Source organism: Terrapene carolina, unplaced genomic scaffold (assembly GCF_002925995.2).
Source record: "Terrapene carolina triunguis isolate 2854851 unplaced genomic scaffold, T_m_triunguis-2.0 Scaffold66, whole genome shotgun sequence".
Classification (NCBI taxonomy): domain Eukaryota; kingdom Metazoa; phylum Chordata; order Testudines; family Emydidae; genus Terrapene; species Terrapene triunguis.
This window is the reverse complement of record NW_020664417.1, coordinates 25,988,204-26,007,638: the sequence shown is the minus strand read 5'-3', so window position 1 is coordinate 26,007,638 and position 19,435 is coordinate 25,988,204. Positions and strand designations below refer to the sequence as shown.

The window sequence follows — 19,435 nt, the reverse complement described above, 5'->3', positions numbered from 1 at the left end:
CAATAAATAAAGAAAATGAAAAATTGGCCTGAAGTACAAAGAGCCTGATTCTCCATTCAGATCCCCATGGGCAACCCTTGCCAGCCCTCTCTGAAGTCAATAGGGCTGTGGGTCTGCCCCCAGGGACCTGCTTACAGCAATAGGGGCAAAGTCTGTATGTGGAGCTGAACTTCCTCTTACTTTGGAGCCAGGCGTTTGACTGGGCCCACTATCAAGGCTGCTGCAAGTTGTGAAGTTTGGCTGGAGAGCCGAACCTGTCCAAAGCTGGGCAGTGTTCCGAGCTGGGGATCGAGCCCATCTCCATTTCAAACCCCACAGCCATGGGTGGCTAATGAGTTGTGTTACTGAGACACCCCAAACCAGCGACGCTTGAAGGGTCAGAAAGGCTCCTTGCGTTGTACTGGAGACAAGACGCCCTGACTCGGCCAGAGCGAGCGGCGATGAGCCGTTCCCTGCGATCTGCGGTGACCTGGCAACAAACATCCAGCTGATGAAACCAGGAGCGGCGGGGTCATGGGGAGAGAGGGCAGAACTCGGCCGAATATTCCCTCCCGTGTCTTGGCGGCCTTCACAAGCGCCGGAGGCTCCCTGGAGGCTTGGGGCCGTTGTCTGGAAGGTTAACGTTTGTTTTGCTTGCTCTGAAGCCTTCCCCTCTGCCCGGAGCGTGCCGAGACTGGCCGGGCTCAGCCCCAGCCCGCTGCGCCGCGCTCTGCGCTAGCACCTGTTGGATCGCCAGTTGGCAGTCAAAGTCAGAGAGAGCCAGGCGGCTGCAGCAGCAGCAGCAGCAGCAGCTCCGCTTTGCACCGCTTCCCCCCTTCCCGGCTGCGCCGCGCAGCGCAGCGGCAAGCTCCCCCCACCCCAGCAGCCCCCGGCTGGGCTGGCCACTCCGGCTTCCTGCGCGCCCCTCCTGGCGACGCGAGGGGTAACCTCCTCCGGGCGGGAGCCCTGGGCCAGGCCGGTTCAGCCGGGCGGCCCCGGGCAGAGGATCCAGGGAGAGGGGTGCGGGGCAGGAGGAGAAGGGGGATTCGGGCAGAGGGGGGCGGGGGAAGGTGATACAGCAGGGAAGAGCCGAAGGGCTCGGGAGGAGGAGGAGGAGGGGGACCGCAGGGAGTAGGGGCAGACTCCTGGGGGAGGGGAGCCGGGCCGGCTTGCTGGGGGCTTCGGGCGGCGGAGCTAGTCCCGACTCTTTCTTTTAACGCGAACTGCTGTCGCGTCAAACTCAAACCAGGTGCCGGGCTCGGGCTGTGTGCAGCCGCTGGCGGGGGAGAGCGGAGCGGCAGCAGCCTGCCCCGGCTGTGTGCGCTGGGGCAGGCACTTTGTTCGCTCTCTCACCCCCTCCCCTGAGGCCGGCCGCCGAGGGGCAGGGCAGAACCACGCGAAGGAGGGGGGAGCGGACCCTGCGGAGGGGTGAGGGACGCTGCCCGGCTGGCAGCGCGGCTGTCTAGCAGAGGGCGAAGAAGGGGTTTCTCAGGGAGCTCGCCTTGCTCCCCGCCCCCTCCCCGCGCTGTTCCTGCTGTTTTGCTTGTGGAGCTGACAGGTGCTGCTCCGAGTCAGCGGCGACTCCTCTCGTCCCCTCCTCCCTTGGCCCCAGTGTGCGCTGGGCGCCTTCGCCAGCCTTCTCCCTCCCAGCCCCGCACGGATTGCGGAGCCCTTGCGAAGCTGGTTTGGGTCCAGCTTTTGCTTTGATCCTTTAGCGTGCCCCCCCCCCCAACCTGAGACACGGAGAAAGGCGCTAGGACAAAGTTTTGGATGGGATTATGTGGAAACTACCCTGCACTTCTGCGCTGCCAAAGCAGGCTCAGGGCTGCTTTCTCCCCAGCGGCGCAGCCGTCGCCTGGTGGTGGTGAAAGAGACCCGGGACTTGCCGGCGAGCTGAACGTGCCTGGTGTGTGTGATAACTTCCCCCGGTCAGCCAAATGCTCCTCTTCGCCTTTCTCCTGCTGACATCTGCCCTGGCCAGCCAGAGACATGGAGCCCAAGCGGAGTCCAATCTGAGCGTCAAGCTGCAGTTCTCCAGCGCCAAGGAGCAAAATGGTAAGGCACGGCCAGTGTTCCCATCCATGCTGGGGAAGGAGGGAGGGATGCATTAACTCTGCAATTTCGGAGGCCGGGCTGTCACGAGCCTGTGACCCTCTCAAGTGAGTGTAACTTCACAATGCACAACACACCGTGCAGGCCGTCCTGAGTGAGACTGTAAATATCTCATTGAAACTACTGCGGGAGGGGGAAAAAAATCTTACATCGCCCGAGTGAGCCTTTAAGATCGAAGCCCAAATGAATGAGACTTGGCATGTCTGTCTTCGCTGTATGTTTGTCACTCCAGGAAACTTGTCAGCCTCGTTAACTGAAGCAGGGGAGGTAAAAAGGCACCAATTAACTAGCCAGAAGATAGCAAAGAAAGAAGCTCACAGCCTGTTTGGAGACTTTATTTTGTAGGTGGTGGTTGTTTAAAATGTTTCTTTCCTTCCTTTTTGTTTTTCTAACCACACCTTTGTGTCCTAATCCTTCCTTCTCTGGTGGGGTGTTTTTGTGTCTGTTGATGAATGAGCACTATTTTGTATGCGCTGGAAACCAACTATTCCTGCATAGGAAATGAGAATTACTTTCAGCTTTCAAGTGTACCTGAAATGTTTAGAAAACTCTCAGATGCAAGTTCCCTTGGGCGGGGATTGCTCAGAGCTGGAGAAAGGCTCCTTTCATACAGCAAGGGCAGCTTCAGGGTGTGTAATTTGCTTAGCCTCTGAACTCCATATGATTTACATTATTCAGATTTTTAAGGGCCTTTTCTCTTGATCTACTATCATGAAGTCATTTTAAAGACTACTTTAAAAACAGAAATGTTGTGTACCACATGAAACCACAGTATTTATGCAGAATGTCTACAATTATGCTATTAAACACCCTGTTTTCCAGTGATGTATGTCAATATATAAGGGGGGAAATCTTAGCATTTTGCCTGTTAGCTAGACTGTTGTTTCTCCTAGACAAACCAACATAAAGGCGCAAGCAAAATACTCTGAAAGTTTTAGTAGGTTATAAATGAAATGTAACAAAAATGCAAATTTAAAGACTTGCTAAGTTCAGCAAAAACTGTCAGCTTTGAACTTGGGACTCCCTTGATGTAAGTATTATATACTGCATCTTTTAATACAAAACAAATAAAGAACTAAGTGGCTGTTACAGACATTATGTGAATGAATAGAATGTGTGGTGTTATCAATTTTAGAAGAAGAGATTAATATTGCTGCTGTTTGCTAATGTGATGACATATGGCACCTGCAGACTGCCAGGGATACTGATCAAAGAGCAGCACAGGGATCAGTCTCTAATCAAAGCAACTGCAAAGGGCTAGGGGAAAGTGATCAAAAGAGTCAGAAACCCAGCTATACCCTGACAGGAAAATTAATCAAACTAACCTTTGTCCTCAGTACAGGAAAATATCTATGTTGTGTGAGAATAGAAATATCTCCCATCCTCCCAATTCATCTGACTGATGGAGGTTTTAGGGAGCCAGATAGAGACAAAGTGGATTCAGGGCAAATGTAATGAAAATATGCTTTACTCTCTTATTTATGTGGTGTATACAAGGAGCATATTGAAGTGTATGAATTACCATTGTTTTCTCAACGCAGACAGAGTTCACAGGAGAGACATAACAGGTTGTCAGTCTTCCACAAGAGATTTGTTATGTGACTGTGCAACAGGGTCTTAAATAGGCACTAAGGCCTTATTGCCTAGTTGTACAATAAGAAAGTCTGAAAAGTGAAACTGCTACACAGGAGAGAGGTAGAATTGCTATAAAATAAATATTTATGGATAATATAAATAGTTATATCTGACAGCACAACTTAGACACTGTTCATACACTGGTAATGCAGCTGCCTGAGGTCAAGCTTCAGGTGGCTAATGATCCAGTTCGTCACTTTGTGAGGTACAGTAACTATATCACAGAGTCTTGTAACAAATACAAACCCAGAAGAAACAGAAAAGAGTTCCAAAAATGTTACTCTTAATATATTAAATATAGTTCATATAATATAGCCATCTGAATTGTTGTTTACCTATGCTTTCATTTCTAGCTCTTAACTGTTGCACTTAGTCTAATGTAAAAATTTAGCTAAAACTAAAACCAATACTTAATTTTTTTGACACACTTTAATTATTTGGGGGATCAGTAACGTTGGTCAGACCAGTTTTAACTTGATTTAATTAGAGTGATTTTTTTAACTCTACAGCAATCTAAAGATTGTATAGCTTTTAGCTAGAGGCAGGTTAAAACTCCCTGTAGTTGGCTAGGAGATGTTGCTGTTCACATGCCAAAGCTTTATATACAATGTTTTGGTTCAAAGAAAAAGGGGGGGGGTGGCTGGGAGGGAGAAACACTTTTCTTCCTCATCCTAGAAATAAAAAGTTCTGTCTCCTAATTGCTAAATTGATATCTAGCCAAACAGTTGTACTACAAAACAAATTAAAATGGTACTGACTTCATGCTAGAGTAGCTATTATTGGTTCAAACTGTTCTGGGAGTTAGTTAATAACTTTATTGCTTGAATAAAGTTAAGCATGTGTATAAGTATTTGCAGGATCAGGGCCTTAGTGTCAAGAATCCAAACCATTAACTTGAAGATATAACTGTACAGTGTAACTCAATGTGTTTTTTTGGGGGGGGAGGGGGGCGGGAATGTAAGGAGTTCTCTTGTTATATTGCATATTAGGAATTACATTTTAGATACTGATTTCCTAGGCTGAATTTTTGTACACAATTAAAAGGTAGAAATTCTCGTGAGAAATAAGAATTTTACCACCATCTGCCAGGAATTCAACATGATGGGTGCTGTGGGGCCAATATAGTTCTACATGAAACCACTTAAAACTACATACTTGCTTTTATCAGCCCTTTGGTATAATCAGTTCAAGTTTCTTGAAGGTTTATTTGTAAACTCTGCTTGGCATTAAGGAGTCTTAAAATGATTTAATTCTGGAATATCTTTACTAAGTTGAATTACAAAACTAAAGATTAATAAGTGGTTACATTTGGAGGCTCAAAGGTGAGCGATCATTTGGTAGGCCTGAGATTGGAGTATGTGATATACTTGGTGGAGGCTGCTATTTATATGGATGAATTGTTTCCACATTTCTGTGTAATTTTGACCAAGAGGGTTCTGCTTGAATGGGTTGGCAAGTTTACAAAGCTTTGTAAGTTTATATCATAGCTCTCTAAAATACATTCATTGCCATCTTTGTACCCATACCAAATAAGGGGCTAAGAAAAAATTCTGAGATTCAATTAGTCTTTTGAGAAGTTCCCAATCTCCCTTGCATAAGATGGTTCAGGGATGATTTGCATTTTTCTTCCTCCTATTACCCCTCACCATCTCTCTTTTCCTGTTACTCCTTTCATCCTGCCACTTCCGAACCTTTCCTTTTGTCTTTCATTCCCCCATTCATGGCTCTATAGTTTCACATTTGATAAGTTGGATGGGCCAAATTCACCACTGGCAGAAGTGAGTGCAACTAATTTACCACAAAGGAGATTTGTCTATTGATCTATCAGCAAATTTGGCCACAATATAGAAGTGACAGGAGAATGTAGGTCCCCTAGCATATTCTTGGCTGTTGTGGGGCAAGATAAATTTGTAAAGCTATTCTATGAAACTATAGAAATCAGGGTATATGTACGAGAATATTACATAATACTTCTTTGTGTAAGATGACAGGAAAACCTATTATCAGATGCCATGTATAACAAAATAGTTTATCTGTAATCTGCATTTAAAAAATAATGATAAACTACTATAGAACTTCAGGAGACCAAAGGCTTGAGATCAATCAACACACAACCAAAATCAACTGGTTAGAAATATTAATTCACATGGAATCAAGTTTCGAGCATGAATAGCAGCAATCACAGGAAGCACACCAGTGTATGTGCTGGTTTTCTACAAGTGATTGTCTCATCAACGGTGTCTCTGCTTATGATTTAGTGTTCTAGTTTCTGCAACAATTTGTTAAATGATGATAAAAAGTGTAGTCCATAAAGAATTCTGGAATGGAGAGTGACACCACTCTTAGTAGAGCCTGAATTATTTACAACGAATCTGAAGTCCACTGGAGGTTGATACACTCAGAAACCTCCAGGCTGTGGCCTGCAAAAAGCTCCATGAATGTGGGTGGAGTTTTACAGCTGAAGAGCCAGTGTTCATTGAATCTCCTTCCCATGGCTGGCCTCCCACAATAAGCCACGGGGTTGCATTACATATCTTCAAAGAGAGATTGAGGCTATGTAGGGGAAGGTAACTGATTGTAGTATGGTCAGGGGCTGGTGCTGGATTTTCCTTGGAGGACTGAGTTCACTTAACTCAAAACTCTAAGCAGTCCTATAGAAGCCTGTGCATTTTATATATCCCCAATCCAAATCCTACAAGACTCAGAAAGTAATGATTTCAAGAATAAACTTAATTTAAATTGAATATTTAGATAACAAAACTACTCACAATAAAACAATGCATTTCAAAACAGTCAGATCTAAATGTTCTGCTACCAGCTATAACTGGTCTGACAAATACCAAGAAAATCTGCTGACTAATGCTGGGTGGTGCAGTTTTGTGCAGTCTTCTTCATTGGCAAATAGATGTCACATGTTCAGAATTATATTTATCTAAAAGGAAAAGTAGATCCGAAAAACTTCTGAAGTTTAATCTGTTTCTGTTTAGTTCAAAATGTGGTTTGGTGTGAAACTTTTAAAACCCTTTTATGGAAAGAGTTAAGAGTTGTACAACACCCTTTTTAAAGTTTTAAACAAGGGATTATGTGGCAAATTGGAAAAGTTTTAACAAATATTCAAATGCGTAATGAGTGTAGTAAATAACTATGCAATAACATTTTAAAACTCATCATTGGCTTTGTAGTTTACTGTTAACATTAATACCACTACTATTTACAGTACTACTTGTAACCTTTCTTTATTTCAGCTACTCCTTTCTGTTATGTAAAGTTTGTTTTAGTAGTGTGGAAAGTTCCCTACATGTTCCCATTTCTGTGCACTCCTGACTTGTCTCTACATTTGTTACATATCTAAAACTGAATATTGAATTCAGTTTACTTAAAATCTGATTTCTTGCAGTTATTGTTTTCTAATAGATTTACAGAACTTGAATCACAAATTAGTGTTTAAACTATGTTGTTTTTCCCCCCCCACCTCATACAGTACTTTCATATCAGAGAGAGAAACAGAATGTATACCTTGAGCCCATGAGAGCCATTCTAGTGAAGGTTTCATGATGAACTCTGTAGATAAAGTCATCAACATGGTTAGGATTTAATCCTAACCTTTTGGTTCTAATTATTATTCCAGCCAACATGTAGTAGCAAAGTTGTGCTTTGCTGCCTGCAGCAGTGGTATTGCATTATAGCAATGTTTTTCATGTAGTCATTAGACCTGTCTGGCAATTCCTAACTGTTGCAGTCTGCTCTCCTTTTCACAGGGTTAGCTTATTTTAGTGGAATTTAGGTTGTTACTCCACCTCTTTATGGCTTTTTGTATGTAAAAAAGAGCTATTTTCACCTCAGTCACAAAATGGATGTCATGCAAAGTGAACCTCATGGTGGGTGAGCACTCTGGAGGATGTCCCAGTAGACAAGTAACTTTCAGCAGAGTACATAGCTTTGTAAAGCAATTGTACTACAGAACAATAACAGAAGTAACATTCCCATATGTGAATGTTTAATAAGCACTTAAATAAATTTATATGTACCTGATTGCTTTGGAGCCAATAAATTATTTGCACACTGTGGCTTACTCAGACCTGTTACTCCTTGTTCGGAAGACTTGTACAGCTTTTATTTGAATCTGAAATACTTGGGAACACCACATAGATGAAACCTCATAATGTTTTATTAGCACAAAGCTGCAGTATAATTTTCACATTCTTGAGAGACTTGTTAAGTTTTCAGGGTCCAGAAGATTTATGCATTCTTCTTGGTCCACATTTGTATCAGCTGCAGTATGCACCTGCCTTTTGATCCCTTTGCAGAGAGAGCATATTGCCAATATTATGCTGGGGTTATATACAGTTAATCACATGCTCCCACAACATGTTATCTGGATTTAAGGCCTGTTGTATTAATGGGTTCTCTGATGTAATACAAATAACAGATAAATAATAAAAACAGCTAATCTCTGTAAGTTGGTGGGATGGTTGACTAGAAACAAAACATAACAGGTATTCTGGAGAAAATCTTTATGAACAGAAAGCAAGCAAGGTAATATAAGCAAAAGGAAATATCAGTTAAAAACTTCCTCAGTCTCTGGATCAACCCAGTCCTTAGAATCAGGTTAGTGAGAGCTGTCTTGCCCAGAGTTTCTCCTCCTGGGCTGGCAGGTTAATTCTCCACTCTATTGCAAATATGTCACATGAATGCTAAGTGGTGTAAAATATTGCCATTCTGATTTGGCATTTTACATTCCCCTTGCACAGGTGTAAACAACTGTGCAAGGCAGTGGAGTATCGGGCCTTCTGTCTCTGAGGGTTTATCTTCAGTGCAGAGTTTACTCAGGTTATAGCTCAATTGTTGCCTCCTGGGTTTTTTAACTCAAGTTGGCCCATCAGGGGGTATAAATTACACTTGAGATAGCAGAAACTCATTAGCTGCTAATTCAATCCATCTGTGCAGCTTGAGTGTTATTTGCTAGTGTGGCTGCTCTTACTTGAACTAGACTAAGTGCAGAGGAGTTAACTCTGCAGTGAAGACATAGTCTTAGTTCATCCTTTTTATAGCCTTTCCACTTATGTGGGTATTCATGGGAGGGTAAAAGAATTTGAGTAAACCTCTCATTTACTGGGAACCACGTAGTGTCCCTGCACCTTGTCACATTTCAACTCTGATAGAAATAAGGCAGTGTTCAAAAGTTATTTTGCATACAGTCAAATTCTCTTGTACTAATAGTGGAAGAGATGCAAAGGAGGAGTCCTTAAAACATTATCTTTTTTCCATGGCAATTTGGCTCTTATTAATTAATTTTCATGAATGAAGTGTAAACATTTACTGAAAATATGATTAAAAGCAAGATGAAAAGATTTTTTAAGTCTTCTCCTGTTTCCTCTGCAAAAAACCCCAGATACTTCCACCCTTGAAATTCTTTCTGGATTTTTATTAATATCAGCAGAGTAGAAGTAGAGAGGGCAATCGGTTAAAAAGTGGAAAGGCACCAGGTCTCGACAACATTCCAATGGAGGTTTTTAAGGTGGACTCAAAGAATACAGTAGACAGTTTGACAGATCTCTTACAAAACATATGGGAAGAAGAAACCCCCACCAAAAACAAATAAGTGGGAAAAGGATCATATAGTGAAGCTGTCAAAGAAAGAAGACTTCAGTCAGTGTAAAACATGAGGGGCATTCAATTGCTGTCTCTCCCAAGTAAGATATGTACACAGATTTTTCTAGACAGAATAAAGAAAGCAATAGAATAAAGGTTATGATGAGAACAGGCAGGGGTCAGACAGGTGAAATCATGTATAGATCAAGTAGTAATGATAATCCTGTCATCATAGGACTGTTGATCAAATGGCAGTCACTATTTTATATGAATTTTATAGATTTCCAAAGAAGTCTTTGATATAGTGGAAAGGACAGTTTTATGGAAGTTGCTACATCACTATGGAATCCCTCAGAAATTTGTGAACAGTATTCAGAGCTTCCATGACAATACTAAATGAGAAGTTATACATAATAGCGAGCTGACTAAACCATTCGAGGTTACTACAGGTGTCAGACAAAGATGTCTGATGTCACCCATGATCTTATTGGTTGTGGATTGGGTAATGAGAAGAGAGACCATAGAATAGCCAAGAGGCATACAATGGACTTTCACAGAGAAGTTAGAGGACCTTGACTTTGCAGATGACATCAACTTACTGTCCCATACCCACAGAGACATGATCTCCAGGCCTACATGCAATTAAAGAAAACTAAAAGCATGAGAATCAACAACAACAAAAAACACTTATACCACTTTCTGGGACTGATATAGAAGAGGTCCGATATTTTATATATCTTGTCAGCATTGTAAATACAGCAGGTGGTACAGGCGAAGACATTAAAGCCAGAATAGCAAAAGCTAAACAGGCTTTTGTAACCTTAAAGCCGATCTGGAGAAATAGAAATCTTGCTCTCCAAGATAAACTTGAAATATTTAACACCACTGTAAAGTTGGTCTTCCTGTACAGTGACTTGGAGACTTATTAAGATTATCTAAGCTCCAGGTTTTCATAAACAGCTGTCTTAGACAAATCCTCAATATCAGATGGCCAGAAAAAAATCACCAATGAAGAGCTCTGGTGGAGGATGAAACAGAAACCAACAGGAGAGGAAATTATGGAATAAAAATGGAGATGGCTAGGACATACATGGAGGAAAGTAACATAAGAAGACAGGCATTGGACTAGAACCCCCAGGGCAAGAGGTGATGAGGTAGACGAAGGAGAATATGGAAATGCACAATAGAAGCAGAATTGTAAGCTATCAGAATGACTTGGTAAGAAGCTAAGACCACAGCAGAAGACAGGCAAAGTTGGAAGGCAGTGGTGAAGGCCTAATGTTCCTCATGAACTAGAGAGGCATAAGAGGGAAGAGATGATTACTTGTTTTAAAGTAGTGCTTAGGGTGTCAGAAGGCCTAGGGCTTCATTATGCTAGGTGTTTTACAAACACACAGTGAGAGAGATTTTCCCTGTCCCAAAGACCTTACAATCTAAATAGACAAGATAGATGGGAAAGTGGCAGAACATTTATTTCCTTGCAGTCACACAGCAGGTCAGTGGCGTAGCTGGGAATACAGCCTAGTCTCCTGACTCACAGTTCAGTGCTGTGTCTGCTAGATCATATTTCTCCCAGTGTAGCTATCATTATGCATTCCCTATTATCAGTTTCAAAATGTTAAAAAGGAGAGTGGGGGTTAGGGTTGCCAGGTGTCCAGTTTTCGACTGGACGGAAAGGGACACCGGGTTGAAAAGAGACCCTGGCGGCTCCAGTCAGCACTGCTGATCGGGCTGTTAAAAGTCCGGTCGGTGGCACAGCAAGGCTAAGGCAGGCTCCCTGCCCGTTGTGGCTCTGTGCGGCTCCTGGAAGCAGCAGCATGTCTCTCCTCTGGCTCCTACGTGCGGGGGCAGCCAGGGGGCTCTGCACGCTGCCCCCGCCCCAAGTGCCAGCTCTGCAGCTCCCATTGGCTGGAAACCACGGCCAATGGGAGATGCGGGGGCGGCGCCTGCAGATGGGGCACCACGCAGAGCTGCGTGGCCGTGCCTCTACGTAGGAGCCGGAGAGGGGACATACCGCTGTTTCTGGGAGCCGCCTGAGGTAAGTGCCGCCCGTAGCCTGCACCCGTCACCCCCTTCCGTGCCCCAACCCCTAGCCCTAGCCCAGAGCCCCTTCCCGCACTCTGATCCCCTCAGCCCTAGCCCAGAGCCCCCTCCTGCACCCTAAATCCCTCATCCCTGGTCCCACACCAGAGCCTGCACTCCCAGCCAGAACCCTTAGCCCCCCTGTACCCCAACCCCCTGCCCCAGCCCGGACCCCTCTCCTTCACCCTGAACCCCTCATTTCTGGCTCCACCCTGTAACCTGCATCCCCAGCCCAGAGCCTGTACCTCCTCCTACACCCCAACCCCCTGCCTCAGCCCAGAGCCCCTTCCCATATTTCAAACCCCTCGACTCCACCCCCCAGCCCGGAGCCCCCTCCTGCACCCCAAACCCCTTATCCATGTCCCTACCACAGAGCCCACACCCCCAGCCACAGCCCTCATCCCTTCTCGCATCCTAACCCACTGCCTCAGCCCGGAGCCCCCTCCCACACCCTGAACTCCTAATTTCTGGCCCCACTCCAGAGGCTGCACCTCCAGTCTGAGCCCTCACCCCCTCCCTCACCCCAACCCCTGAGCCAGCCTGGTGAAAATGAGCGAGTGAATGAGGGTGGGGAGAGCGAGAGACAGAGGGAGGGGGGATGGAGTGAGCAGGGGCGGGGCCTCGGAGAGGGGGTGGGGCAGGTTTGGGGCTTTGGAGGAGGGGCAGGGGATGGCGCAAAGGTGTTCGGTTTTATGTGAGTAGAAAGTTGGCAACCCTAGTGTGGGTGGGCTTCAAAATCTTTATCAAAATTCTGGAATCATCTATAATGATTCACAAGACAGTGTTAAACTCCATTATCATCGCCCTTACTCTGTATTTTTGAAACATTGTTATCAAGAGCAAGTATGAGAAGACCTGCTTAAAAATTCATTGAACTCAGTAAGTTACTGTAAAATAACAAACTTATTTGAAAAAAAGATCAATAGCTGCTTATGTTTATCAAAAACTGTGTTAACATTCTTTTACTTTGTTCTTACCACATAGTCTTGATATGAATTGATAATAAATGACATAAAAAGGAAGAGAGGCAGGAGGCTAGGTGGTGCATTTAGTTAATGCATTAGCTGTGTAATCTGATAACTCTGCTTCAAAACAGCTTTAGGATATAAAAGATATACGAGTGATGTCCTTAATGTAATTCCCAATATTCCACATCTTCAAACTATTATTCAGTTTGGTACATATCAGCAAAGTTGTATGTTTCTACTGAGGAAAAGAAAGCCCAGATGTAAAATACTAGGGAGTGTTATATGTGAGGCGTGATTTCCACTAACAGAGGTTTTTTGGAGAAGTTTGCATAACATCTGCTTGGATTGATCCAATGCTGCTATTCTCTCTGCTACTGTTTTTCAAAACAAAAGGCAATAAGAAAAATGGGTTTGCTAAAAGAGGGACAGATTCATAAAGTAATAGATAATACTGCTGCAGCTGGAAAAATACTCTTGTCACCTTAATGGTCTTTAACAGGAAGTTCAGTTAGTATTCAGTTGTCCAGCTATGTGTTTTAAAATGTTCCCAAAATAAAATAACTGATTAGAGTTGAATTTCTGATTCCCCCACCCCCCACCGCACTGAGTAATTTATATTTTTCTCAAGGTACTGAGAGATGCAAGTCTTTCTGGAGGTGTCTCTCTCTCTTACTTGAATGGAAAGCAGCCCTCATTTTGTACAACAGCCAAGCATTTAGAAAGACACAAGGCACAGGAAATTCTTTTGGGGTGTGTGTTAATGTATGGTTTTCCAATCTACAAACATTGGTCTGAATATTTCTCCGGTAGTGGTGAATTATAGGAGGCCACTTCCATTTGAGGAGGGCCTGCTTAACTAGCTTGTGGTTCTGGGGCTCATTCAAACACTCTAAAACAAAATAAAGGGAATGGATGTAATAACTTCTTTATAGAAAGGCCATAAAAAGCTACAGGGCCATGTCAACAAATTGAGTCATTTACTAGATGTTTAAGTGATGGGTTTGCAGTCCAAATTCAAGGGCGTGGATTATGTTTTACAGACATCTTGACTAAATTTCATCCTTGTAATGAGACTCTGATCTAATTATTATTTTTTTCCCAAAGTTTCATTATGGGTGACAAATTAAAATTCACTTTTAATATTTCAGTTTCCTTTATCATAATACTAATTTGTTCTTAATGTTCTCTATTTTATTTTTGTTCTCTTCTGGGAGAAGGGACAAATGTTTTCTGGGGAAGTGAGGAACATTTTCTTCATGATGGGGCAGTTATTTTATAGAGTTATGGTAGCATCATGTACTGTTCTAGAAGGGAAAAAATTAAACTGCAGTTTTCCTTCTGACCTCTGATGTGCTTGGACTAATCACAAAATAACTGTTTTGGCTCTCAGGAGTGTTCATATAAATGCAACTGTTTGTTTAATTGAACACATGATATTCTAAAAGGATAGTACTGTAAGCATCCTCTCTTAGTATTTCAACTGCTTTCTTTAAATGTTTGAATATCTCATGTTACTACTTATCAGTTTCTTGTGTAACTTCAGAAACATCTATGCTACATTTGTTTTTAATAAACATTATTACTTGCAAAGAATTATTGGAATGTCTCTAGACTTCTCAATTACTCATTTTTTTCCTTTGGAAAAAAAGAAAAGTTTGTCTAAATTCCATGTTATGTGCAGGATAGTGCTGTGTACTACTGGTGTGGCCCCAACCCAGCACCCCGGCTGGAGCGCAGGAGTGGGGCCAAGCTCCATGGTGCGGCTCGTGGGCCAGCTTAAAATGGCTCACAAGCCAGATTCAGCCTGCAGGCTGTAGTTTGCCTGCCCCTGCACTAATCCATCTCTGAGAGGACAATTAATATTTAGGCTTGGCAGAATTCAATTTTTTTCCCCATAATTTCAGCAGATTTCACAGTTGTGGAAAATTAGGTGATGTCAGACAATAGTGGAGTCAGACAATTTAATGACAGTAATTCAGTAATTAAAATTAAAATTTTACAACGGTTCAAATACATTGTCAAGATCATGTCAGACTATAAAAAGTGAATATCTTTTAAGTCAATCTATAACAAGTTCTTAAGCAACATTTTTCTTTCTTTGCCCGTGTGTAAATTTCAATGATTATTGATGGAAATATTTTTTCATCTTTGTGTGTGTGTGTGTATGGAGAAATCAATAATTACCAATACAATTCTAATAATTCCAAACCTATTTATATTTCAACTCTGAGGAGTTTCACACTTTCTTTTTAAAAGCAGCTAGTCAAAGATATTTTTCCTCCTCCTTGTGGCCCATAATGGTCCCCTGAAAGGGCACTATCCTGAAACTGAGAAATATGTAATTCTGGATCAGTGACAAATATCAAGACCAATATTCTGTAAACCACATGGGTTAAAAATAGATATTTTTTTTAATACCAAGAAACTCTGCAGCCCTTGCCTTATGAAGAAGACATTTGCCTGTCTCTTGGCTAATGACAGCAAATGAAAAGTTGCTGGGTTTAACTGAAATTATCAATATTGCCTTCAAAGAAGATAACCTTCCAGCATCCCTGAAGAATGCCATGGTCCACCTTGTTCATCAACACGTAATGCTGACAAGCACTCCAGATTCCGGTGGTCCTGTTTCCAACCTTCACTTCCTTGACAAATTAATCAAGATGATGAGTATTGAAAATCTGAGAGTATACAAACACCCTGAACCTTCCATAATCAAGTTTCAGATTGGAACGTGGCTATTCAATCTCACTGCAATTTTCAATACAGTTGATTACAAAATGTTGCTGACTAGATTACAAGACCTAGCTGTATGGTGTAGCACTATAATGGGTTCAATCATTCCTCTCAAACGGGGCTTGGAGTAGTGATGGACAATTTCCTCATCACCAAGAGTCCTCACATACAGAGTACCCCACAGATCAATACTGTCCATTTTCCTTTTCAATATTTATATTAGACCTCTTGTGAGATGCTACAGGCTTCATTGTCATCAGAACGGTGATAACTAACTTTATTTTTTCCCCTCATGGGGCACAATTGCATTGTATTTGATGCCACAATGTCTTCGAGAAAAGGACAATGATGAAAAACAAGCCGTTTAAACTGAGCCCCGACAAGATTGTCCTACATGATGGTAGGAAGAAGAAAATACTTTTGAAGAGCTAGACAAGGCATTGACTGACATCTCAGGTGAGGAAATTGACACTGATTGCCATAGTAGTGAGTCTTGGGGTCTCATTGGCCTCTAACTCATCCTGGGTGTTTAGAGAATAGTAATGATAAGAAATCTATTTTATTAACTTTTATAAACCACCAAGTAGGCACTTATTTAAAATTACAATAATCCAGAGTCTTTTCAATCAAATTGTCTCTGTCAGTAGGCAAACAAGCATATTTTAGAGTCATAGAGTTTAAGGATAGAAGGGACCACTAGATCATCTAGTCTGGTGTCCTGTATACCATAGGCCATCAACACCACCCAACAACTGAAATGAAACCAAAGTATTATAACCCGCATGAGACAAGGATATTTTGTGCCACAGGTTGAGAGTAGGAGGGACCGAGGTACACCAGTGCTTGAGGCCCCTGCAATTCCTTGGAAATGACTGAGAGATATTTCCAGATAATCCTGTCAAGTGACCTGTACCCACATGGAGCACAGGAAGGCAAAAAAGCCCCAAGGTCACTGCCAATATGACCTGGGGGGAAATTCCCTCCTGACCCCCAAATATGGGGATCAGTTAGACCTTGAGTATGTGAGCAAAAGCCAGCCAGCCTAACCCCTGAGAGAGAGAGAATGCTCGGTGCCACCTCAGAGTCCTGGCCCACCCTGTCTAGTGTCTCATCTCCAGCCATGGCTATCTCTGACATTTTGGGGTGGGGTCAAACAAACAGAAAACCCCAGAATACATTGGGGGAAGGAGAAATCCCTTCTTCACCCCTGCAAGTGGCCAGCTATGAAGCTTTTAGGGACATATGACATAAACTGGAAATGAGCTGCAGGGCTTCTGAGCCCTTCCCTCTACCATCACAAGCAACCCCGTCATATAATTACACTCCGAGATTTGTCTATCTCTCTCTCTCTCTCTTAAAACTATTTTAGTTATTTGCTCCCACAACTCCTATTAAAAGACACATCCAGAAACCCACCCCTCTGATGGGTAGAAACCTTCTAAATTTCCACCTGACTTTGTTCCTGGCTAGTTTATATGCATTTGTTCCAGTGCCATCCTTATCCTTTAGATCTTCATCCTCAGTGTTATTTACCCCCTAATGCATTTATTGAGAGCTTTCATATCTCCTCTCCACCTTTTTTTTTTTTTGCTAGACTAGACAAGCCAACCTCTTCCAATCTCCTCTCAGAAGATCATCCTAGCAGCTCTTCTCTGCACTTGTACCAGTTTAAATTAATCTTTCTTGAACATGATTTCTTAAAATCAATCTTTTTTTTAATTGTACATAGTATTCCAAATGAAGTCTTACCAGCATCATGTACAATGTCATTTAATACTTCTCTATCTCTACTGGAAATATCTTGACCGATACATCCTAGAATCACATTTTCTTTTTTTGCAGCCATCTCCCATGGGTGTCGCATAGTCATTCTGTGATCAACCGACCCACCCAGGTCTCTTTCCTCCTTTTTTGCTTCCACCTGTTGAGCCCACAGCTTGTAGCAAAAATTCTTATTATTAGACCCTAAATGAATGTCCTTGTACTCATTTCTATTAGCCACACTGCCTTCATGGACATGTTCCATATTATCATAGTTATTGAAAACTGGGCAAAATGTTTATTTAGTTTTGGGTCCTGTGATAATCCACACCCCTAGGGTCAGGGCATCGTGGCCTATCAGTCACCGTCTACAAAGCAGCCCTTCGGTGCAGGGCAGCGTTGCCTAGTGGCCAGAGTCTATTGCGCCACCCTTCAGTGCAGGGCAGCGTGGCCTAGCAGCCAGAGTTCATAAAGTAGCCCTTCAGTGCAGGGCAGCGTGATCTAGTGGCCAGAGTCTGTCGAGTCACCCTTCAGTGCAGGGCAGTGTGGCCTAGTGGCCAGTCTGTAAAGCAGCTCCTAGGGGCAGGGCAGTGTGGCCTAGTGGCCAGAGTCTATAGAGCCACCCTTCGGTGCAGGGCAGCGTGACCTAGCAGCCAGAGTCTATAAAGTTGGGGCACCCACTAAGGGGTGTGACAACCCCAGTAAGGGGGCCCAGGCCAACCCGACTCCACCGGGCCCCAACCCAGGGCCCTAACAGTGGCATAGCGGCTTGTCACTGACTCAGCGGGGGGGTCCTACCGAAACATGCTGAGGTTTCCTGGGCATGAGGTACCACTCCGTCACCCTCCCTGGGTTACTTCCTACCAGAGTCTGTGCTGGTGTTTCCCATGCGGTGTCCGGTTTTCTGTGTTCAGTGGGGCCGGTCGTCTCCAGGGGCTCCTCCAGTCGCTGGGGTGTGGGCGGGCTGCGAAAGGCTTCAATTCCCGGTGCAGTCAATGGCTGTAGCTGGCCCTCCACAGGAGCTTCCCAGGCAGGTCCTTCCCCTGCAGCCTCCCGCCTAGAATGAGCTGGGCTCCCTCCCTTTATACTGCTATAGCACTTGGAGCATGCCCAGTCTCACCAGGGAGGCAGGATTCCGCTGTCCATAATATGGGCTTAACCCTGTCCGGGCTAGTGCGGGGTAAACAGACCCAGTCACAGGCCCATACGTAGATTATCTTTAATCTTCTTCCCATCCACACTGTGTAGCAATTTAACCTCATCCTTCTTTATTCTCTTTTTATTTATAGAACTAAATAACCTCTTGGTATTTATTTTAATTTCCTTGGCAAGAGTTAATTCAGCTTGACTTTCAACAGTTCTCACTTTATTCCTACATCATGGAGGTTAGAAAACATATCTTTCTTTACTGATCAACCCCTTTCCCCCCATTCCTTATAAGGTTCTCTGCTTACTCTAATAATCTTTTTTGAGGTAGTTATTCATCCAGATGGATCTGTAGTCTTTCCCTACAAGTTTTTTCCCTTGCTTGGGGGATGCAGATTTCAGATAATTTTTGTATAGTTGATATGAAGACATTTCAAGTCTTCTCCACATTTAAGTCCTTAAATTACACTCTTATTTCATCAATGACCATTTTATATAACTTAGAATTCTTTGAATTGTCTCATTAGTCAAGATATATCACAAGCATAGTTGTATACCTAGACAGTATAATGACAGTAGCTAATGAAACAATTGTGATTTTTTTTTTTTAGTACACTAAAGTTGTTGCCACTCGACTGTGTCAAAAGCCTTTTTTTCCAATGCAGGGAGAAGGCTGTGAAAAGAGACCTCCATAAAACTAACATTATGAATACTATTTCAGAGTCTTTGAAGCAGCATGCTGCCTTTGTATAAAGTTAATTTAGCTATTGTGTATCAAATTGCACATTTCTAATATTGTTTGTGGTCCTAGTCCTTCTGGTTTACATTTTGCCCAATAGAGAGATGATTTTACTTCCTTATGAACAACTGTAAACAACATAGCTTTTGTTGTTTCTGGAAGCAGGCCTTTGACACATTATTTACAATTACTTAAATTTGTGGTTACCATCCATTTTTGTGTGGTATATTCTAAGTATTATCCTTCTCTGTGTGTGTGTGTGTGTGTTTGAATGTTTATTTGCTGTAATTGTTTTAGAATTAGATCTATGTACTGAGATAACATTCAATAATATTTGAATATACTGAATGGTTTATTTTTTCCCCCTTTTGTTTTGCTTTTCAGAATCTGTGTTTTATCTTAATGCTTTCTATTTATATTCTAGATGAGTATCTGTTTTTACATATTTTCTTAAAACTAACAGAATTCATTGATTTAGAATGATCTAGACTGAAAAATACTGAGTATTGGATAGCTACTATTAGTGAATATTGGGTATAGGTTGAGGGGGAAGCGCTTTAGACTTTATTAGAGGTATCTTAGAAATATACTAAAGATATCCTAAATCATACAGTGATATAAGGAAAATATGCAATTTTAGTATATCAAAATAATGGTATCTTATGTCTATACAATGGTCAACATTTGC

General features: G+C 42.8%; 1 protein-coding gene across 1 annotated transcript in view; it reads left to right on the top strand.

Moving 5' to 3' along the window:
* The first annotated feature begins 1,278 nt into the window (after positions 1-1,278).
* PDGFC (platelet derived growth factor C) overlaps positions 1,279-19,435 on the top strand; it is a 225,870-nt gene continuing 207,713 nt past the window's right edge. The window contains exon 1 of the mRNA XM_024211549.3: positions 1,279-2,034. Coding sequence (XP_024067317.1) covers positions 1,917-2,034 — 118 coding nt within the window. The 5' untranslated portion in view covers positions 1,279-1,916. The remainder of the gene's footprint in view (positions 2,035-19,435) is intronic.